Below are 23,887 nucleotides of genomic sequence, written 5' to 3'. Positions count from 1 at the left end.
CTCAGACGGTAAAGAATCTTGCTGCTATGTAGGACACCCAGGTTCTGTCTCTGGGTCAGGAAGATCCCCTGAAGGAGGGTATGGCTGCCCACTCCAGTATTCTTACTTGGAGAATTCCATGGACAGAGGAGCTACAGTCCATGGGGTCTCAAAGAGTCTGACACGACTAAGCAACTAAACCTTTCACACATTCATACAGGGCACAGAGGTAATATCTTCCATCTTTGTATCATCTCTGGTACCCACATTGTGTTTTCATTGACCACTTGTTGAATAACGTGATAAGTTTAACAGTATTAATAAAATTACTAACTTTCTCTCTTGGTTTTCTTTATGTCTCTTCCCCTCTCTCTCATGTTTTCCTCTCTTTTCCCAACACCCCTCTCTCCCTGTCTCTTCTCTCCTTCCTGCCCGGCCACCAGGGGAGATGGAGGAGCTGGAAGCTCTGTGGCTCACAGGCATCTGCCACAATGAGAAGAACGAGGTCATGAGTAGCCAGCTGGACATCGACAACATGGCGGGTGTCTTCTACATGCTGGGGGCGGCCATGGCTCTCAGCCTCATCACCTTCATCTGTGAACACCTTTTCTATTGGCAGTTCCGGCACTGCTTTATGGGTGTCTGTTCTGGCAAGCCTGGCATGGTCTTCTCCATCAGCAGAGTAAGTGGTTTGATTTAGGTGCCTGGAACTTGGGAAAGGAAGTTTAGCCTAGCGCCATGCAAAGCAGAGAGTCCAGGGGGGCACTAACTCCAGCCTGAGGCTGCGAAAGCAAGAAGCCACATCATGTACATTTCCCCAGGGGGTAGGATGACATCATTTCAAGTGGCTCAGAGAACAGGTGAAGCTGTTTTTCCTTTAAGACATAGCTTTCTGTGTGGGGTTTGGGCATTTGGTTCTTAAAAAGAACTGGCAGATCTATCAAAATGAAATATTTGGCCTTTCCCCAGGTGCCTTTCATCACTATTAGTTAATTCTGCATAGGCTGGATTAATCATTTAATCCTTTTAAAAAATCACATTTCTGTATAAATCATGACATTTATCTCTCTTATTCTGACATGCAAATGTATATTGGTCATTTCACCATCCCGCTTTATATTTTAACCATGTATGCATTTGGAGCATTCAAGAGGAGCTTAACAGAACTTTCAAAAATAAGTCCTGACCTGTTAAGAAATTTACATTCCAGAAACTTCCTTAATTGGAGCAAGAGTACCACTCAAGTCCTTCTTTATTTAGTTCTCTTCTACATGACTAGTCTAAAGTGAGATTTTGGAGCACAGTGTTGAATATGAATAAAAGGTCACAGGGAAGAGTTTTTTTTTTTTTCTTTTCTTTACTTAAAAAAGCAGACTTTTTGATTTTGTTAATAAAGTTATGAGATTCATTCACGAGAAGTGAACTCAGATGTCCTCTTAGAATAGAGGTCTAGGCTTCAGATGTAACCAACTTTGTCTCTAATGGGGTTATGTAAGAAAATGGAGTACTCATTAAGTTGTCCCATCTTTTGATCATTTTCCTATAGTGTTTTAGTTCTAGAGAAAAATGTCCTCTCTGGCTGTGAGCTGCTTCAGGCCATTTAGTTACCTGGAAGCAGGAGGCTGGGACTTGTGGTCCCTAAGCCACCCTTTTGTACCTCGTGGCACTTCCCAAGACCCCAGATAGGGGGCTGGCCACAGCACAGGAAGCCTGTAGTAGAAATCCTATTTGTCGCCCCTCGACATAATCAACGGCTCTGAAGAGGACAAGTGCATTTTCTCCTGGCCGTAATCAAGAAGGGTCAGAAAGGAGAAGAAAGCAGGGGAACTCTCTATTTTTTTTTTAATGGGAGTATAATTGCTTTACAGTGTTGTGTTAGTTTCTGCTGTACAATGAAGTGAATCAGCTGTATCCCCTCCCTCTTGGACCTCCCTCCCATCCCCACCCCTATCTCACTCCTCTAGGTCATCACAGAGCACCGAGCTGAGCTCCCTGTGCTATACAGACGCTTCCTACTAGCTACTTTACACATGGTAGTATATATATCTTCTCTTCTGCGCTCAGTTATGTCTGACTCTTAGCAGCCCCATGGACTATAGCTCGCCAGGCTCCTCGTCCATGGGATTTTTCAGGCAAGAATACTGGAGTGGGTTGCTATTTCCTACTCAAGGAATCTTTCCGACCTAGGGATTGAAGCTGCATCTCTTGCATCTCCTGTATTGGCAGGCAGATTCTTTACCACTGTGCCACCTGGGAAGCCCCTATTGTGTGTGTTTGTACATATATATTAATCTCCCAATTCTCTTGTAGATCTCTTATCTTGTGGCTGCCTCCAGGGCAGGGATGCTCATCTCATGCAAACCATCCTTCTTTCCCATCTAGCTGCCACTCTACTTTTGAATCTTCTCTCCTCTCATCCTCCTCCCTCAATTGGGACAGCCCCTTTCCAAATGAATTCCCCTTGTTTTAAAGACACTATTCAAACAACCTCTTCTGCAAAGACCTTCCCTTGCCAGGTGGAAAAGTTCCAAATACGTCCATCTTTCAAGGCAGGGAACTAGAGATTGGCAGGAGGTTGGCCTGACTTTAGACTTAAGCCCAAGCCTCTCCTCCCGGATGGTGCTTTTTAGGGCTCTACACAAGAAGCTGCACACAGGGAGTTCTCAATCAATACTAATGTTAAGATACTAGTTATTTATGATCACAGTGAGTGAGAAACTTGAAGAAAAATAACAGGAGCTAAAGAGAATAAAGGAGAGCATTCGACAAGGGGATTCTTTTTAAATTCATTTTATTGAAGTATAGTTGATTTCCAATATAAAATTTCACTGTACAGCAAAGTGATTCAATTATACATGTATATACATTCTTTTTCACATCTGTTTTACATTATGGCTATTTACAGGATATTGAATATGGTTCTGTGCTATACAGTAGGACCTTATTGTTAATCCATGTTATATACACTAGTTTGCCTCTACCAACCCCAAACTCCCACTCCACCCCTCCCCCACTACTCCTCTCCAGCAGGGGGATTCATGATTGCTATTTAGTTCTTAATTTCTGTCCCAGGTCCTCCCTCCCACAGTGTAAGGCACAGCAGCAGAAATATCCTTCTTTGACCTCAAAGCTGCCTAATTGTCCTGTTGAATTTGGTTCATGCTTGGCTCAGGGAGAGAATTGCTCAGCTGTGATCTGATGATCAAAATCCTAAAAGCTGCTCAAAATTTGTCAGAGCTGGTTAAAAGTGGCAATTGTGAGCGCCTGGGCTCCCCAGTCTTTACTGCCAGCCAGGGGTGACCAGCCAGGGCAGAACAGCCCCAACATCTGTAAAGCATTGCTGTTGATTTCCAGAAGGCTGACAGTGTTGTTTGCTATCAGTTGATATCATGGCCTCATTTCTGTGAAGCAAAAACCTAGTGTAGAAAGAAAAATCAGTACAAATCAGTGGTGGAGTGAGGCATGAATCTCCTGAATGTCTTGCGATTCCAGACCATTTGCTTAGATCACTTGGTATATGCAGTGAGGCCCCTTTTGGAGAGCCAAGCCTATCTAATCAGACCCCCAGCTCATGTTGCATTCTAAGTTGCTTCAGTCATGTCCGACTCTGTGACTCTATGAATAGTAGCCTGCCAGGCTCCTCTGTCCATGGGATTCTCCAGGCAGGAATAATGGAGTAGGTTGCCATTTCCTTCTCCAGGGGATCTTCCTGACCCAGGGATGGAACCCTTGTCTCTTGCATCTCCTGCAGTGGGAGGTAGGGTCTTTACCACTAGCCCCACGGGGAAAGCCCTAGGGTTCATGATGAGACTTGCTAAATGCTGGTGAATAAGGCAAGCAAATGGCAACCCACTCCAGTGGGTTCTTGCCTGGAAAATCCCATGAACAGAGGATCCTGGCAGGCTACAGTCCATGGGATCCCAAAGAGTCAAACACGACTGAAGGACTGAGCACAGCACAGCACAAGGCAGGCAAGCTTCTAGACACAGGTTTCTATGAGTCTATAAGACCATCTCTTTCATGTTTTCCTGGACTTATCTCAACCATTTACGCAGTTAGCATGGGTAGGGATCCACTTGAGGGTCCCTTCCAGCCTCACGAGAGACCTAACCCGTCTCATCCTCTCTGCAGGGTATCTACAGCTGCATCCATGGCGTGGCCATTGAGGAGCGCCAATCCGTGATGAACTCCCCCACCGCCACCATGAACAACACGCACTCCAATATCCTGCGTCTGCTGCGCACGGCCAAGAACATGGCCAACCTGTCGGGTGTGAATGGCTCACCGCAGAGCGCCCTGGACTTCATCCGCCGCGAGTCGTCTGTCTATGACATCTCCGAGCACCGCCGCAGCTTCACGCACTCCGACTGCAAGTCCTACAACAACCCGCCCTGTGAGGAGAACCTGTTCAGCGACTACATCAGTGAGGTGGAAAGGACTTTCGGGAACCTGCAGCTCAAGGACAGCAACGTGTACCAGGACCACTACCACCACCACCACCGGCCCCACAGCATCGGCAGCGCCAGCTCCATAGATGGGCTCTACGACTGTGACAACCCGCCCTTCACCACGCAGCCCCGGGCCCTGGGCAAGAAGCCCCTGGACATTGGCCTCCCCTCGTCCAAGCACAGCCAGCTCGGTGACCTGTACGGCAAGTTCTCGTTCAAGAGTGACCGCTATGGCGGCCACGACGACCTGATCCGCTCCGACGTGTCGGACATCTCCACCCACACGGTCACCTACGGCAACATCGAGGGCAATGCAGCCAAGAGACGGAAGCAGCAGTACAAGGACAGCCTCAAGAAGCGTCCAGCCTCCGCCAAGTCCCGCCGCGAGTTTGACGAGATAGAGCTGGCCTACCGCCGCCGGCCGCCCCGCTCCCCGGACCACAAGCGCTACTTTCGGGACAAGGACGGGCTACGGGACTTCTACCTGGACCAGTTCCGTGCCAAGGAGACCTCGCCGCACTGGGAGCACGTGGACCTGACCGACCTCTACAAGGAGCGTGGCGAGGATTTCAAGCGCGACTCGGTGGGTGGCGGAGGGCCCTGTACCAACCGAGCTCATCACCTTAAGCACGGCACGGGCGACAAGCACGGCGGGGGGGTCGTCGGCGGGGTCCCGGCCCCCTGGGAGAAGAACCTGACCAACGTGGACTGGGAGGAGCGCCCCGGGGGCAACTTCTGCCGCAGCTGCCCATCCAAGCTGCACAACTACTCGACGACGACGGCAGCAACGGCGGTGGTGGCTGGCCAGAACTCGGGCAGGCCGGCCTGCATCCGCTGTGAGGCGTGCAAGAAGGCCGGCAACCTGTATGACATCAGCGAGGACAACTCGCTGCAGGAGTTGGATCAGCCGGCCGCCCCGGTGGCGGCCGTGACGTCCGCCGCGTCTAAGTACCCGCAGAGCCCCACCAACTCCAAGGCGCAGAAGAAGCCCCGGAACAAGCTGCGGCGCCAACACTCCTACGACACGTTCGTGGACCTGCAGAAAGAAGAGGCCGCCCTGGCCCCGCGCAGCGTGAGCCTCAAGGACAAGGGCCGCTTCCTGGACGGCAGCCCCTACGCACACATGTTCGAGATGCCGGCGGGCGAGAGCGCTTTCAGTGGCAGCAACGACGGCAAGGCGGCGGCGCCGGCCACAGGACATCACCACCATGGCAATCCCAGCGGCGGCGGTGGCTACATGCTCAGCAAGTCGCTCTACCCTGACCGGGTCACGCAGAACCCTTTCATCCCCACTTTCGGGGACGACCAGTGCTTGCTCCATGGCAGCAAATCCTATTTCTTCAGGCAGCCCACGGTGGCTGGGGCGCCGAAGGCCAGGCCGGACTTCCGGGCCCTTGTGAGCAACAAGCCGGTGGTCTCGGCCCTGCACGGGGCTGTGCCGGGCCGCTTCCAGAAAGACATCTGTATAGGGAACCAGTCCAACCCCTGTGTGCCTAACAACAAAAACCCCAGGGCTTTCAATGGCTCCAGCAATGGGCATGTGTATGAGAAACTGTCTAGTATTGAGTCTGATGTCTGAGTGAGGGAAGAGAGAGGCCAAAGGTGCATCCGGGAGGGCCTGGCTGTGGGCGTGTGTCACGCATGTCACGGAGGGCGAACGGGGGGTAAGGGGGTGAACTTGGTTCCCATTTGCTCCTTTCTTGTCGTTTTCATTTATTTTTGGGATCCTGGAGTTCTGATTCCTTCTGAGGGTGAGCCTGGTGACCAGCACCATCTCTGCTCCCTTTCCAGCACCCTCTTCCTACTTCCTCCTCCTTCCCGTCTGTCCATCCTGTCCCCATTCCCAGTTCCCGCGAGAGAATACGGTAGGCTGCCGTTCCCAGTTCCGGAGAGTGGATACGTGGGCTGGCTCATTCCGCTGGAGCTGAGAAGGCAGTGGCCGCAGGGAATCTTGCTCCTGGCATGGAAGGACTCTTTGCCACCCGGTTGGAGCGAAGCCAAGGAGAAGCACGAGGAGGCCACGGGGAACGCAGGATACCTCTTGCTGAACTGATCTGTATGTGTAGGTGAGGAAGCAAAAGCATTCCCATAAGATCTATTAGCATACTGCCTATGAATGAAAAGAGGCTTTTGCTAAATTCTTGTTGCTTAGATGGCATGTGTTTGGGGATCAGGCGCCAAGCAGAGGGTGGGAAGCCTTGTGTGTTTATATATAAGCCAAAAAATAGTTTTCTCCAATTCCGTGGGACTTATTGATGGTGAACTGGAGTGAAAAGTCATTGACAGATGATGAAAAGAATAATAGAGCAGTGTTCTGTGGTACATTAGAGGCAAAGAAGGAGGGACTGCCTGTGCATGTGTGTCTATATACACTTGCACACCTATTGTCTATACACACCTGTTGTCAGGGGCCTATTTGTGTAGAAGGCAGCCTTGACCCCATAAAGCTGTTTCTTCAGTATCCCTAAGCAACAGGCTTTTTTTGGCTTGTATACAAACAAAGATGGTCCTATGTTATCTAAATTATGGCTCTCTCTCCCCCTACACCCTTCCTGAATAAGAATGGAAGTTCTTGATGACAAGTTTCTGTGACCTAGACAAAACATGTGGGTGAACATTCCTACAAGAACAACATATACAAAAATAATTCCTTCATGGTTGCCAGTACTTTCAATCAGTCTTGGCCAAGAACTTTCCAGGAAGGCTAAAAGGAAATAGAAGCAGCCAGGATTCTTTTGCATATAACCGAGGGCAGAAGAGTGGGCAAAGCTCATCTGAGCTTTTGAGACCTTCAGCTGGCCAGCTTGCGGGAAGGAGCTAAAGGAACGCTTTGAAGGGCAAGGGGCATCGTTTATGATAGGGTAAGTGAGAGAGGGGGATGTTTTCAATGCTTTGATCCCTTCTTACTTAACCTGGAGCTAGGAGAGCAGGCTTGTTACCCCCTGAATTGGCCACAAGTGATATGGAACAGACAGTGCAGAGCTTTGAGCTTGCTTCTCAAGTACAGCTCAGGAGACAGGAGAGGGAAGAGAAGAGATTTGAAAGAGGGGACAGGAGGCAGAGAGGGACTCCCCTGCTACCTCGTTGGGTCTGGCTCCCAGAGAATGTGACATTGAGCCCAGTGTGGACACTCTGTAGAAGCCCCTCCTCCTTCCTGCAGCACCTCCTTCATCTCCCAGATCGTACTATTCAAGAATAAAAAATTATGTGTGTGTGTATATATATATATATATATATATATATATACATACATACATACATATAAAACTCCAGGGATGAGGGTACTGGCAGACAGGAAGCCCCCTTCACTCAAAGTTGGAAACTTAAGAAGGAAAACGACTACTTGTCACTGCCAGTCCCGAAACTTGGGGTAGAAGTGTTCCAGGGGTCAGTTCCACTCTTCTGCCACCCTCCCCTCTCCCCAGGTGGCAGTCAAAGAGCCGGGTCAGTTTGGAAGCTTGGCCACAGGATCTCCATGTTACACACAGGACACATAAACCAGAAAGGTGCTCATCCTCCTCTGAAGGAAGCTGCCATGTCTCTTCGAGAAATCCCACCCACCCCGACTCACGCCCCTTCCTCACCTCCCCACCCCGTCCTTACTGCAACCCCCGCCCTCCTTGATTTTTACCTCAGTGTCTTTCATTTTCAAGCCAACGGAAGGCCTTGTAAAGCGTTGTTTTCTTTCTAAAACGAACCTGGGGGCAAGGGGCTGAACCTCTCACAGATTTGGAGAGAGGAGCGCGGAGTGCTTTACCTTAGATTCAAGGAAAGACTTGGAGCGAGAGGACAGAGGGCGTGAGGTGTCTCCCTGAGGAAGAAGGCGAAGGGCCATCAAACATTCTTCACCCTGACTGGTCCCAGGTCAGGGGCTCCTCCCTCACTCTTCCTCTTACCTCACCCCTTTCAAATAAAAACCAAACCAACCATAGCGAACAGCAATCTAGAACAAAGGGGGCTCTGTCGGCTCCTCTGGTGATAGAAATCAAGATGGTGTTTATTTCATATGTAAATATTTTGTTTTCTAATTCATTTTGTATAGATAAAGTGTTCTCTTGTGAGTATTCAGGGTGTTGGCTGGAGGGAGCGGGGTGGGGATGGGAATGAAGGGGGAAGTGTTTTGTTAAGGGATTTCATTTTCTGTTTGGGGGGAGTTTTGTACGGCTTTGGCTGCAGGGTGTCTGGAGAACAGTGAGCGGAAATGGAGGCCACAGTGGTGACGAAGCTGGGGAAGGGCTGTGGGTCTTGGCCACCCACTTCACCAGTCTTCTCACTGGCCTGTGAGAGGTAGTCATAGACGGCGGGTATGACTGGGCTTGGCTTGGGTCCAGTTTGGCTTCAGGCAAACCCCAGGCCCAGCTTCTGTCTTCCAGGTGGACCACAGATCACCAGCATCCATGCCAGATCAAGCTGGTGGTGCCATATATCTCCTGTGGGCACCTAGGGTAGGAAAGATTCCCCAAAGGGCTTAAACCAGAATTGAGGTCAAATCAATCTCTCCTTCTTGATGTGGCTAAGAGATTCCAGGAAGCTCCGTCTTGAGAAATCTCCCCGCAGCTCAGTCTTTTCTCCCTAGTATCTGGGCTCCAGCCTTCTTCCTGCCCACTTCCTTCCTCCTGAGAAATCACCACCGCAGGCACACCTGGAAAATTCCCATGAAGTCTTCTTCCTGGAAACATGTGATATCTGGTTATAGGAGGGTAACTCTGGATCTGTGTCTTACAAATTTGCATACTTTTCTGGAAAAGATTACCAGATCTGCTCCAAACTCAGTGGCCAGGAGATTCTCTTAGAAAGGTTACAAAGTTGGTTTTAGAGTTGGAAGGGTGAGTCCAGGAAGGACGGTGCCTGTAGTGACTTTATATCTGCCTTGTCCTCACTTCTGCCATCAAGAAAGTGCTGTTTGTCTCAAGCCAGGTGTTCAGAACCTGGGACCTGGGGTTAACCAGACGAGTAGAATTTCTTTCACTGGATTGTTGTCTCTGTGAAGGGTGGCAGCCTTCTCTGTCTTTGTACTGAAGGATGAAATTTCCAAATCCATTTCACTGGGATATTACATTACATTTCTGTCCAATTGTCCCATCATCAAAAACTGTTGGCTGGTTAATTTCATTTCTCTAAAACCCTCTTTGGCCCCAATTGGTCACTTCTCTTCAACTGGATGTTTAAATTGAGCCCAAATAAGATATTCACAGCCTGCCCAAGAAATCTTACAGAAAGGAAGGCTGAGCAATGCCAAGTTCTAGATGTTACTTCCTTCCAAATCCATGAGGATGAATTCCGCTATCAGCCCCATCTCTTCCACAGATGGGTCTGGACAAAGACTCAATCTATTCAAACTGTGAGATTCCACAGACACCCTCAAGAGGGCTAATGGTTCCAAGTTTCTTCAGAATCCGTGCTTTCTCTCGTGTCCTCCATCATTCCCTTCCACTGTGGAAGTGAGTTGGTAGGTGTCATCCTGTATCCCTCCTCTCGGTGGCCATGCTGAAATTTCAGTGTTTCTACCGACTTCAGATAATCTGACCCTTGAATTTGCCTGAAGTGTGCACACCCTTCAGAGTGACGCATGTACAGTGGATCTTGTAATTTCAAAATATGTCACTGTGTATCTTCAGCCAGAATGTGGGAAACATCCTTGATGTGGGTTTCCCCTGTACTGGCCACAGCCATGTTGTATTGAGGGAGAGAAAAATTCCCAAATGATTCCATTATATGTTGGTGGTGTCAGTAGTGCCAAAACGCATGTGTAATGTGATACAAATAGGAGTCGTCTAGAAAATTAAGGGAATATCACCCGCCCAGTCTTCCATGGCCATCAGAGTCTCCCATGGGTGAATTCTCTGCATGGGAGGTGAAGACACTGTGTTGCCAAAACGCAGCGTGCTGGTCACCTGCACATCTCATTTAAGAGCTAGGGTTTCTCTATTTTTGTTTTTAATTTAATTTGTTTGTTCTTTGCTTAGTTCAGGATTTAGGCACAGAATAACCAGATTGTTTGGGCAATAGCCTTTGGAAAAAAGCTATTCCGGAACTCACTTTATTTTTTTAATTTCCATCTCTTAAAAAAAAAAAAAAGCCCCGTCTGTTTGACACTCTGTGTGTGTCTGGTGTGTTAAGAATGATTCAGATGTGTGCATAAATGATGCAGCTGCAGTGCTATTGATGAATGCATTAGGGATTTCTAGGTATGTGGCCATACCTTCTATGCTGTCTGAACCCAAAGCCATATAAGAAATGTGTGCTCAGTAGATTGCCAAATACTGGTTGAGCGTTTAATTCTTCACTTGAGTGTCAAGAGACTCTCCTCCTTGTCTAAGGAACTCTGTGGATGAGAAGCAGCTCAGGGTAGGCAGTTACACTGCAATGGGTCTGGCCCTACAAATGGCATATGGCCCATGGTGTGACTTCAGGGGTCCTGAGAAGACCTTTCCTTTTTATTCCTCAGCCTCACTCCAACTACTGTCTTCCCACACAGAGTTATCCCTTTAGCCCTGAGCTGCTCATCTGGCATTTAAGTGAAAGTCATCCCAGGAAGGGTGCCATATTAAGCCATATTAGACATTTAGATATTGAAACACCTAGCTTACATTAGGGTTCTCATTTCCTTTCCTGGGAATAAAGTGATGGTAGAGGAGAAGAGGGAGAGGGTAAAGAACGCTGAGAGTTACAGAGTAGGGAGGAAAGAGATTCCAGAGTGTAAAGACACATAAACCATCTCATCTTTCTCTCGCTTTTAAGGCTCATGTGACACAAAAATAAGACTCCCAGTTGGGAATCATTTCCAATAAGCTGTCACATGGGTGTGTAGTTCATAAATTTCTAACATTGATACCGGGTAGGACAGGCCAAGGGCTTTGACTCCTTCTGTAAGCAGTGGAAGACTGATGTTTCTCCTTTATTACAGGTTACTGAGTAGACAGCTGGAAAGATCAAATTATGATAGCGAAAAGTTACTGTAGTGACAGTAATTTCCATCTTATGTCCCAGTTCAATTAATTTTCCCATGTGACCAGGTTGTTCTGGATTCTCCACTTTCTACCTCCATAGAGGGGTGATCCCAACACACACTAACTGATAAGGAGTTCCAGGATAAGGTACAGTTTAACCAGTGGGCAGTTCTTTTTTTAGACCTACCAGGTGTTTCGGACATCACTAAAACGTAGATTCGTCAGTCTGAGAACTTCTAATAATATTCTAGGTCTAGGGTTTCATTCTAGTTTGGAGGTTCCAGTATTATGTAAAATCCCAGGATGTCTGCATATATCCCCTCTTCAGCCCATTCCAACCACATTGAGTTAATCACACAGGGGCCCAGTGGGTACTATGACCTGGGTGCTCTCGTGACAAAGAATACCCCCAAGAACCTTAAATGAAAAGCAGTGCTCTTTCCATGCTTTGGAGAGATTAGTTTGGGGCCTCTAATTTACAATGCTGAAGCCAGGAAAGAGAATTTTGCCCAAAGGGTGATGGATTAGGCTAGCAGTCCTGAGCATAAGTGGGCAGAATTAGGAGTCATCCATGTTTCTCTGCCAGTCTGTCCATTTGCATCTATCTTTGAGCTCATCACAGTGAGTTTCTGGTTCTGTTCTGTGCTTTACAATAGAATTGCTGGTGTGGTTATGAGGGTGAGGACTCCTGATGAGAACTGAAGGTAGAAAGCAGAGCAAACGAGTAGAATTCCCCAGAGCCTTGGGACTCATGTGTAGAATTTGTGCTTTGGCAAAAGTGAAAGAAATGGAGCTCACTGTGAGGATTAAGGGTACAATTAAAAAGCACAACACCAAGTCCATTACAAATCTGTTACTTGAAAGATTTGGTCTCTGCAGTTTAAACCTGAACTGTCTTTTTTGTAATTATTTTAGCATTGTGATTTACAGGGTGGAGTAGATTCCAATACTACACAGGAGAAAAAAAATAAAATAAAAGTTCTGGTTAAATGTGTTAGTGCAATTAAACCAGTGTCTACTGAATGCCTATTATGCCCCTGGGCTGGTGCTGTGAAGAATATAAAAGAGTTTAAAATGGAATATATTATACTCATATATAATATGTGAACACAAAAGCATACAGTATTTGAATGTATGCACTATGTATGTATAAATAGGTGTGCATAAATGGGTAGATTTATACATGCAAGTTTAATTTTTTCTGGCTTCAAGGTATGAGTCAAATATATTATGCATTATATTATCTTAAAAACACTGCAGAGATCCAGCTCTCCCCATAGTGGCCACGCCCAAATCCTTCTTTCAGAATTATTCTGCCTCCCAGTGCTTAAACTCTGAAAATTTCCTCTCTGCCCACTACCTAGCCTTTTCTATAATCCTGTCTGCCTTTATTCGAGGTCCCTCTGTTGCTCTGGCCCCTCTGAGTTCATTTACTTCTCTCCTTGGTCTCACCCTGCATTCACCCATATCAACAACACCCGCCCCAGCAATGTCTCTTCCTCTCACCTTCTCACCACGCCTACTTTGTTTTTAACTCTGTATCCCATTCTCCCGACATCCACTCCATCTCCAAGAACAGAAGGTCAAAATCTATGCCAGCGTGCACAGCTCAGATCCATTTAATTGCACCTAACCCCTACCCAGCTCAGAAGTCTTTTTTTATTTTCCAGTCTTGACTCCCCAGCACATCTCCCAAGTGTTTGTTAAATTTGTTTTTATTTTCATTTTCACCTCATCTCTTCCTACTGTATTACTAACAAAAGGTACCAGATTTTACACATTTCTCACATGATCTCGCCTGTCTACCTTTAAATTTCTCCTGTGCTTCATTCGTCTTTACCATCCTCCCTCAACTCAGTGCCCCTCTTCCCGGTACTGCTACTCACCCTTTGATCTCTTCTGTGGCACCCCAGCCAATAGCAGTTCTTTCTGTTGCATCTTCAATCTTTTCCACACACCGGCCTACAACCGTCTCTAAAAACAATCAATCCTACCATCATCTCCAAAAGCAAATCCTGCAACAGTCTCTAAAACCAAAATTTCTGTCAATAGTTAGATCCTTGAATTCCTATCCTATCTCCAATTTTTTCACTTAAAAGCTTCTCAGAAGGGTCATCTTTCTTTCTTCATTTCCTCCCTTAATGCTTGTGATTTAACTTTAAAATCGGGCTTCATCCTGTCACTCCACTTAAATTACTGTGGCAACCTTCCAATGAATGTCTTAGACTTCTTGTTACAAAATCTAATAATTTTGTGTTTGTTTGTTTTATTTCTGCTCCTCAGTCTCATGAATACTACCCTAAATTTACTGCTGGGTAGCAGCACATTCTGTAGTCTTTTTTTTTTTCATTTTTATTTATTTATTAATTGAAGGATAATTGCTTTACAGAATTTTGTTGTTTTCTGTCAAACCTCCACATGAATCAGCCATAGGTATACATATATCCCCTCCATCTTGAACCTCCTTTCCCTATCCCTCCCCATCCCACCCCTCTAGGTTGATACAAAGACCCTGTTTGAGTTTCCTGAGACATACAGCAAATTCCCATTGGCTATCTATTTTACATATGTAATGTAAGTTTCCATGTTACTCTCTCCATACATCTCACCTTCTCCTCCCCTCTTCCCATATCCATAAATCTGTTCTCTATGTCTGTTTCTCCATTGCTTCCCTGCAAATAAATTCTTCAGTACTATCTTTCTAGATCCTGTATATATGCATTAGTATGTGATATTTATCTTTGTCTTTCTGACTTTCACACTCTGTATAATAGGCTCTAGTTTCATCCACCTCATTAGAACTGACTCAAATGTGTTCCTTTTTATGGCTAATATTCTATTGTGTATATGTACCACAACTTCTTTATCCATTCATCTGTTGATGAACATCTAGGTTGCTTCCATGTTCTACCTATTATAAATCGTAGCAGTACATTCTGATTTTCATCCTAGTCTTCTGGCCCTCTCTGTGTGTTCCCTCACTGATTCCTGCTCTTAGTCCTGTCCCATCAGCATCAACTTGCTGGGATATTCTGAGCTTGACCTTCTTCTCCTTTCCTCTATGCTTCTATGGCAACCTTTCTGTTTTCCACAACTTCAACAACTCTCTGGATGAGGATGAAGTCTAAATATTCCCCTCTAGACCTGACTTTTTGCTTTAGCTTAATGCACAAATTTCACTCTAAATGTGAAGGGATTCATAGTATTGGAAAGTCACCTCTGACCTTATGGCCCTCCTGTTCGTTTAGTTTCTGAGCCCCATTCATCCTTCCCACCACCTCATTGGTGGTCTAGTGAGCAGTCTATCCTATTCTTTCCCGTCAGCGTCAGTTGTTGTTTGACCCCCTGAGCAAACTCTTAGAGCTGGTTTTGTCTTTTCACTCAAGCTGCTCTGGTGACCAATCATGTTCCCTTCTCCTGACCAGCCTTCTCTATAACTTTCATTTTGCCACTGATCATGAGTTATTTTTCTATGGGAGGCATCTTCTGCCACTGTGTGCTAATTTAAAGCATCCTTTAGAGAACCAAACTCAAATACATTACAGGCAGTGACAAGTCTGTTCTTCAAAAAAATGAACAGATTCCATTCTTCACTGAGACAGGAGGGGCTGGAGGAATTATTATGGGCAAGATAGGGCAGAATGAGACAACTTGGGAGGCACCCTAATGAAAATTAAAATGTAAGTCTGGTGGAGAAGTGTTCATCTCAAAGGCCCCATTAAGTCTAGATGGTCCTATTTCAGGGAATGGGCATAGTTTAATGTTTTAGAGCAAAATCCAGCTCATTCTGTTATGACACTTTTTTTAAAACCAGTGAAAGAAATAGTCTGATAATAGCTGGTGGAAGGGTCGAGAGGTGCCATCCTCATGAAAAAGGACATTAATGAATCTCCCGTGGTCAAGTGGAATGAAGAGACTTCCAGGGAACTCAGAATATATCCAGGACATCCACGAGGTGTTCATGTCAATTTTTTTTTTTTGCTTACAAATTTACAGAAGTGGAGGAAAGTTAGTGCAGGAGGAAGGGCAAGCACGGGAGGCCTCCAGTGGAGCCTGGTTTTGTGTCAGGTGCCCGGAACTGCACCCGAGCCTCCTAGGCCCCCTCCCCTTGGTTGCTGGTGTTGTTGGTAGCTTTGGAAAAGGACTCAAAGCTGATGCCCTTCTAGGTGTCTGTTCCTTTGATCCTTCCCGGGACACGAGATTTCAAACCTGGAGCTTGTTTCCTGGGTATAATTGGAGTAAAGATGGAATCATACTTCTCATTTTCCCTCTCCACTTGTAATCTGAGATGCAGCAGGTTCAGAAGCACTTTCTGAAGCAGCTTCCTGCCCATGTGTAGCCTGGAAGTTGTTTGATCCAAAGCCAGAAATATCAGGGAAGGTAACAGCTGTACAGGGCAGTGCCAGGGAAGTGAGAACCCCATCACAGCCGCCTTCAGCTGTAACTGTGCCCCTCCCCAGGAGGGAGAAACCCGGGCGCCACCAAACGTGTGCCGTCCGGGATGTCCGCAGGGAGTCAAGGCACGCAGGCCAGCCCTAAGCCCAACCCCAGGCAGAGACGGGGTAACAGGGAACCTAAGTCCCACACTGTGGCTCCATTGCCTTCTTTGTGTTGAGATGCAGTCTCCGAGATCTACCCGGAGCAGAGCATCATGGGATGCAGCCCCAGGACTCTGAGTGAGCTGGGCTGCCCGCTGATCTCAGATAAGAATATTTCCTGTTTCCAGAGGGGACATTTTTTAATTTTTTGAAATACTAAAACATGCCTGCCTGAAACCTCAGTCTTCTACAGAATCATCTTTGTAGTTAACTCCCAATGTCATCGTCACGTTTTCATTGTCTTTGATCATTTTCTTTCGAAATCAAGGGCTATTCGAATGCTCCCTTTGGCTGTGAGGTAGAACCATCCGAAAATCAGAGGCTCGGCCTTGCCCCCTCTGTCTGAGCTGTGCTCTTTGTTGCTTATAAATTGCTTCCACAGACTCCCCCCAACAGCATGACACCACCTAATTTGGTCTCTCTGTCATGCTTGTGCACATCTCCAACACACATCACAAACACACATGCACAGACTCACTCTCCTAACAAATAGACCTCACACTGCCAATGTCACTCACGTTATTGGGGAGCAGGGGTGCATCTTTAGTAGATGAAAGTGTTCATTTGGAACTCAATGGATATATTATAGCCTGTGATTTCTCTGGGCTCTTCCTAGCCTGTGGATGGCTGTTACCTCAAGATTTGATAGCGTGTCTAGGCTTTATGTGAAGGGAGCATTTCTTCCTAATAGAACAACGTTTTTGCCTTGCTGCCGGTTCCTGTTGAACCCTGTGGAATCCGTGTGGTCCTCTGATATCTCATTAGTGCTCAATGCTAAGAGGATGGAGATGCAGAAGCCATTCTCTGCAAGGACAGACAGGCTTGCTGCTTAGATAAATACATCTCCACATGTACCCACATCTCCTCTTTGACAACAACATGAGCGGGGGTGGTGAGGTCTGCCTTCACTGGGGACAGAAATGGCAAACATACCTTGGGAGATTCAATAATCTTTCTTCTCCCAGGGTTGAGAGCAGGGAAAATATCAAGACTTCATGTCAGCAGGAAGCAAAGAGGCTAGAGAGGCATCCAGACAGAACTCTTATTGTGAAAAACATAAAATGGCAAAAATACCCTTTCTTTCATGTGGATGCAATTGGAAGACAGCCAGGGCACTTACAGCCATGTTTTCCCTTGCTCACATGTCCTCTTACGTTCTTGTTCTCAGTTCAAGGATCTCAAGGTGCTCTATATTCTAACTTAACCCTCAGAACAGCCACAGCCATGCATACACACAGTGTTAGAATGAGACTCTGAGAGAGCACAGGGCTGCCACGTGTGCTTGGTATCATGTTTTCAAACCAGAGCCGGACAAACCTAGTACAACCAGCCCCACTGCATCTGAATGATGAAGGACCACGCTTGCTGCACATCACGTGTACTTAGGATCCCAGAAAAGAGAACAACTTTATTACTAGATTCCTCCCGGGCACTGGCAGTGACCAGGGCAAGTGTATTGGTTGTTTCTTGGTAGCAGGTGCAAGAAATGGGGCACATAGAAATTTGAGGATTCATTGCTTGAACATTCTTAGCTTAATTCCCATGTGAAATGGCCCTGAGCTATGGCAGTTTCTAGCCTGACTGTGCTCCCCCTCCCTGGAGAAGGATGCGGTTCCCAGGGTCACCAGCAGCTCAATTATACCTTCACCATAATCTTCCCTCTGAATGGCTTCCTTTGGCATAGAAATACGATTGTCTTTTAATTTTATAGATGAGAAAGCTGAAGCACAGCAAAATCTGATGCTTAGTTAAAACTAAGATTATATAGGAAATTCTTGGAAGAACCAAAACTTGTCTGAATTTCTAACTCTCAGCCTAGGTCACAGAGTAATGTTGCCTGAATTGTCCACCACACCCTGTGTTCAGCATCTAATGGAAGAAAAAAAATCTTCACACCATACACACACACACACACACACATTTGAGTCTACAGAGATCAGAAAAAAGCTAAGGAAAAAACTTCAAAAGGAGGAATGAGAAGAAAAGTTTCTGTAATGAAGATGAGTAGAAGGCTAAATTACAAAAATGTTTTTGAATTTTGTGAGGTGACACATTGTGAATAATTTTTCATCTTTAAAAAAAAATTTTATGTAGCATGAAACCCTCTCAAATTAAAAGGTCAAGAAAAACTGAGACAGAGGATTTCTTCCAGAGTGTTCCATGGGGACAGGAGACTTCTAGAATCTGTGTGAGGAAGCCTTGACACTCTGAAGGTGTCAGCAGTTTTAATCAGCTGACAGTGAAGAGGGCAACCCCAAGACAGAGCCTTTTAGCCTCTTCTGGGTAACTCAGTCAAGTTCAAACACAGCAAACTTGAGGCTAATTTTAAGGCAGGAGTTAGTGCTGGAAGCCTAAGTAGAAACATAAGGAAGGTCACATATACAATGAATTTCAGAAGGAAAGAGTTACCCCCATAATAATTATTGCTGCCTAAAGCCGAGAAGAAGGGTGGCATAGATGTTGCAAAGACTAATGAAGGTCTCCTGAAAATTCTTGTGAAGCCTTCATTTTGCCCCAGGATTATAATGGTAAAATCTTTAAGCAAACAAGGGCCGGGGAATCCTGCAAACCATCCTCTTTTGCAATCCACTAGCCCAATGATGAATGGTTCAAGCTCAGGAAGTAATCATCAGTCTTTCCAAAGAGAACAGTCTTCAGTTTGTGCCACAGAACAGATGTTGGTTCACATACAGAGCATTCGACTTACACCAAGAGCCATGAAAGAGCTCTTAAATGTCCTAGTTCAATGTAGAAAGTTAGGGGGGTTTTTTGTTGTTTTGTTTTTTTTTTTCATCAGTCCAGCCTACCCCAAAGGAAAGACAGGAGAACAAGTAGGACATTGGAAAAGTAATAGCTGACTGGGGCAGTGGGGAGTGGGTGGGGGAGGGGTTCTGTACATCAATTGCACAGTGTGGTCATTCCTCAAAGCCTGGTTCAGAACCCTGCCTCTGAGAGAGAATATGGGCAGAGAGAAGAGGTGAGTTTAATTTCTATGTACAAGGATGATTAGAGGAAGACACTAGAGCCCTCCTTAAGCTCAAAGTTTAGAATCAAGCCAATTACAAGTATCCTTTCTCTCCTGTCTGCCTCCCGAGAGGCTGCCTGAAATCATGATGGTATCACAGGAAGCTAAGAGAGAGAGACAGGGGTTCCATCTTGAGTCCCTGGGAGAGTCATCCTTCAGAGGAGTGATGTTACAGATACTGGGTCCTAATGCTCCTTCATGAGGAGTAGCAGGGCCAACAGCTGATCATTCAGAGCATCTTTCATGCCTGGGATGACTATTCCCTGCTAGACTCAGCTCTGTTCATTGGAGACAGAGAGGGGAATAAAAGGATTCCTGGGGACCCTCAGGTCAAGAAATAACAGAAAATTATTTAATCAAAACTACAGAGATGTTGTGCTTAGTATTAAAGATTATGGTAGAAATGAAAACACCAACCCTTCAGCAAAGCAGCCAAAAAGATAGCTCATAGAAAAAGATAGGAAACATTATAATGGCAAAAATTTACAAAGAAAATCCACATCTGCACAATACTGGAGTTGCTGAGCCAAGAGCACATGTACCTTCTCATTTGGAGTAGGTTTTAGTGGGCCTGGGTGGTAGGTGTCCCATGGAGAAGCAGCAGAGAGGAGAGCCCATTTTAGAGCCCAGGTATTTCCTGGGGCACCAGACTCCTTGTGAGTTTAAATGCCTTCTCACTGAGACTTAGGGTAGGATGTAAGTTCCTCTGGTAGCATGGTTTTGATTTCTTCTCAAGACAGGGTTGCCCATTTGGTCAGCTCACATGTCTCCTTGGCCTCTTGCTTTCTGCAGCTGACTTGAAAGAATTATCTGCATGATAATTCAGGTAATTGGGTAAAGCCTGGTGAGTGAAAAGATGAATGATATCAAGCACAGAACTGTGATCTTCTGGGGCTGTGTTCATCTTTTTCTGGTTTCCTTTTTTTTTCATTTTTCATTTTCTTTGGCACATTGCGGGGAAATCTACTTGATCATCACTGATCAAATATCCTTCTGGCAGAGTTTGGTGGGGAAATTCACAGAGAATGAATAGTATCAACGTATTTCCTTTAATCCCGACTGTCTTTGGGATCTTCTTCTCTTCTCCAGAGCCATCTCTTCTTTGGGGCATTTGCTCTCTTCCTTTTCTGGCACTATGATGCCAAAATCAATTTCAGTGGTTGGCACGGAACAAGAATGGTGACTGTAATAGGAAATAGACCAAAATACCCATGTTTTTAGCCATTGAGAGCTGGTTTTTCTCATTGAACCCTTCAAATTTCTTACATGGAAATTCTTCCAACTCTTCCTCACCTCTCAGCCTTCTTAGTGGTTCTCCTGGTCCTCTTCACGGATTTGGATCCCCCTCCTTAAGGAGGGATCTAGTCCTTAAGCTGCATCATTATTTAAACTCTTAGATTGTTCAAAGAAACCCTTAGTAATTTCTCATGGTTTTTTCTCATTATTTTTTTTTAAACTTGGGAGATGGAGAAGCTTTAAAAGGAGAACGATAAACAAAGAAGAAGTGTCTTATTGCCAGATGTTTCAGCTCAAGGTCAAGTGCTGGGAAAGTGTATGCCTGTCCCAATGGTAACCTCAGGTTCACCTAGTGGAGAAGGGCTTCCCTGGTCACTCACAAGGTAAAGACTCTGCCTGCAATGAGGGAGACCCAGGTTTGATCCCTGGTTTGAGAAGATCCCCTGGAGAAGGGAATGGCAACCCACTCCAGTATTCTTGCCTGGAAAATCCCATGGACAGAGGAGCCTGGTGGGGTCCATGGGGTCGCAGAGTCTGAAACAACCGAGCAGCTTTCACTTTTTTTTTTTTTTTTTTTCACCTAATGGAGGGGAGATGTGCTGTAGAATATCAGGCATCCTCTGTGAGAATGTGCAGCAAGGCTTTGATCAAGGGCACAGAGGCATTTCATGGTTGTCATGGGTATCATCTCTCTTTTTTATTGTCTCAGAGCACAAGCCCGTGTGACGGGGCATGCTTGCATTCCAGTCTGAATCTTCCAGCAATATGACCCTCTCCACAGCTATCCTTGGCCCAAAGGCCACAAACTCTAAATATCACATCCAGTGAGCTGTTGTACATTATATATTTTTAATCATTAACATTATCTCTCTATTGGAATGAAAGACAGAAGGTGAACTAGGAACCAGACACAATAACAAGTAGATTTAAAAAAAAAAATCTTTCTTCCAAAAAATGCTCTTTACTGAGCACTTCAAAAACTCCAAAAGCAGTGAGGTAAAATCAGGGTAGAATAGTTTGAGGGAAGAGATGGTGACACAGATGCTCTGGTTTATTCTATAAAAGATTTGTTTGCTATTCCCTATGAGCTGAGGCAGCAGGAGAAGCTGTGCAGATATTGATTGTTCAGAAAAAATGGGGACATTGACTTTAGAAAGAGACATAGGTTTCCTTCCAGGTAGACATGGGTAAACAGTACATCTTAACTCTTCCAAATGGGTCTACAAACCCTTAGGGTGGCTCCTCTCCAACGATTTCCATTCTCCAGTCAAAACTGTTCTGAGTAGAACAGCGCAAGCCCCATCATGGTTACATTGACTTAAATTGGGAAGGCAAAGGGTGCTGGGGAGAATGAAATAAATCAGGGGAATAGAGTTAGCTGAAGCTTTTCAGTTTAGGAATGATTGTGGATCACAAACTTAGGTTACCTCTGAGAAAGAAAATCTTTTAAATAAAATTATATCTTCCCACCCCCAGTGAAAACTCCAGGTTTCTAACCAGATTACTATTTTCTTCAGGAAGGAAATTGGTAGATTCGATTACAAGTAGGCTTTTTTTTTTTTTTAACTGATCGATTTAATCCTGAGTCTTACACATATTAACATGGAATTTACTGACTCAGACGTGATCTTCTAAGCAATAAAATAGTATTGAAAGGCAGTAGATCTGTGTGTTCTGAGCAAACCAGAAATGCTGAAAAATGTTAAATAATCCTCCCAAATATTGAGTCTCTATAAATTCTACCGGACCCCCAAGGAATTTAAGAGTTAGGCAACCAAAAGAGAGATTTTGAAGAATCAATATGATTTTTTTTCCTAAACTATTGAAAAACACAGTAAGCCCAAGGACAATTCTTAAATCAGAAAAGCTCATGGAAAGTGAGCTCTACCCTTGTCATTTAGAAATCTGTTAAAGTTTAGAGTTGATAACCAGATTTTTGTTTTTGACTGAAACTCTTATTTTGAGGAGACTTGGCCTGCAGTGTAGGAGCATGTTTTGGAGAGACGATCTATTCATGCGTTGATATTTATTGATACTTAAGAACCCAAGGTCTTTGGCCTCCTGAAGCTTACATATTGATGAGAGGAAACAGGCAAGAAATCAATAAATGTATTTCATGTCAGATACTTCACCGCACCATGGAGAAAAAATGAGGCAGATTGAGTAGGGGGTTGGGGATGATAGGGTGGGTGTGGTCTTGCTACTTCGTATAGGATGGAAAGGAAAAGTTTCTATAAAAAGGTGACAGTTGAGCAAAGGCTTAAAAGGAAACAAGGCAACGAGCCTTGGAGTTTTCTAGATGACAGGTTTTTCAGGCAATGAGAAAGCAAAGCCCCTGAAGTTGAACATATTTAAGGAACTTGAACATATTTGAGGAACATACTTGAAGAACATACTTCCTCAAGTATGCTGGACATACTTGAGGAAGAGCCAGGAGGCCCATGAGTGAGGAGGAGAGTATGGCAGACGAGGTCAGACAGTTGGCATTGACCTACGGGTAGGGAACTTACAGGCCATTATCATAAGCGTTTTTACCAAGAGCAAGATGAGAAGTCACTGGAAGTTTCTGAGTAGAGAGTGATACGAGTCGGCTTCCATTTCAAATGCAGCTTTGTGACCGCTGTGTTGGGAGTACCCTGTGAGAGAGAGTGGGCATTGGGAGAAGCAGCAGGACCACTTGGAAGGCTGTTGCCTCCATCTAGGTAAGACATGCAGTGGCTCGGGCCATGGTGTTAGTGAGGGAGGTGAGAAGTGATTGGATTCCAGAAATATTCTGAGGGGTTTGTCGGGGCACTAGATATTGAGTAAGACAAAGAAAAAGATCAAGAATGAGCCTAGAATTTTTGGCCTCGGCTACTGCAAGTTTGGAGTCACCATTAATGAGATGGGAATCTTGGGGGTTAAGTAGGCTGGGAAAGAGATCCTTCTTCTAAGTGAGGTTCAGATATCTATCAGATGTCCAAATGGAAATGTTGATTAGGCTGTTGGATACTTGAACCTGGAATTTGAGGAGGAGGGGGTGCCTGAAAATATAAATTTGGAATTCAGAGGCATCCAGATGGTGTTTGAACCCATGATACTAGATCTAGGCATGAGGACAGATCTAGTGAGTGCAGATCTAAGAGCGAGTACTTCTCTGGTGGCTCAGACAGTAAAGAACCTGCCTGCAGTACGAGAGACCCACGTTGGATCCCTGGGTTGGGAAGATCCCCTGGAGAAGGAAATGGCTACCCACTCCAGTGTTCTTGCCTAGCGAATCCCATGGACAGAGGAGCCTGGAGGGCTAGTCCCTGGGGTCGCAAAGAGTCAGATATAACTGAAGCTACTTAGCACGCAAATTCAATGAGGGCAGCACAAAACACAGGGTTGAGGGCAACTGCGAAATGGTGATGATGCTTTGCCCTGGAATCAAAGCTGGTGAGAGAAAAGTGAGGCTTTGTAAGGAACTGGAAATAATGAAGTGTAGTAGGGGGAGAGGACTGAGATACAGGCTGGGGTCACCGAATGATTGAGCCAGCTTCCAGAAAGAGTAATCTGGAAGGTGGAAGCTGATCAGAATGTGTGATGCTTGAGACTGCCATTTTACAGAGGTTGGCGTTACTGGTCGGGGGTCTGCTATGGGATGGGGGCTGCTGTTATGTAGAGGAAAAG

General features: G+C 45.6%; 1 protein-coding gene across 1 annotated transcript in view; it reads left to right on the top strand.

Moving 5' to 3' along the window:
- GRIN2B (glutamate ionotropic receptor NMDA type subunit 2B) overlaps nt 1-23,887 on the top strand; it is a 157,605-nt gene that overhangs the window by 58,385 nt on the left and 75,333 nt on the right. The window contains exons 9-10 of the mRNA XM_044941962.2: nt 423-661; nt 4,111-6,493. Coding sequence (XP_044797897.1) covers nt 423-661; nt 4,111-6,006 — 2,135 coding nt within the window. The 3' untranslated portion in view covers nt 6,007-6,493. The remainder of the gene's footprint in view (nt 1-422; nt 662-4,110; nt 6,494-23,887) is intronic.

The sequence above is a fragment of the Bubalus bubalis genome, chromosome 4, assembly GCF_019923935.1.
Source record: "Bubalus bubalis isolate 160015118507 breed Murrah chromosome 4, NDDB_SH_1, whole genome shotgun sequence".
NCBI classification, from domain to species: Eukaryota; Metazoa; Chordata; class Mammalia; order Artiodactyla; family Bovidae; genus Bubalus; species Bubalus bubalis.
The sequence above is the reverse complement of the archived record's forward strand: the minus strand, read 5'-3'. Positions and strand labels throughout refer to the sequence as shown.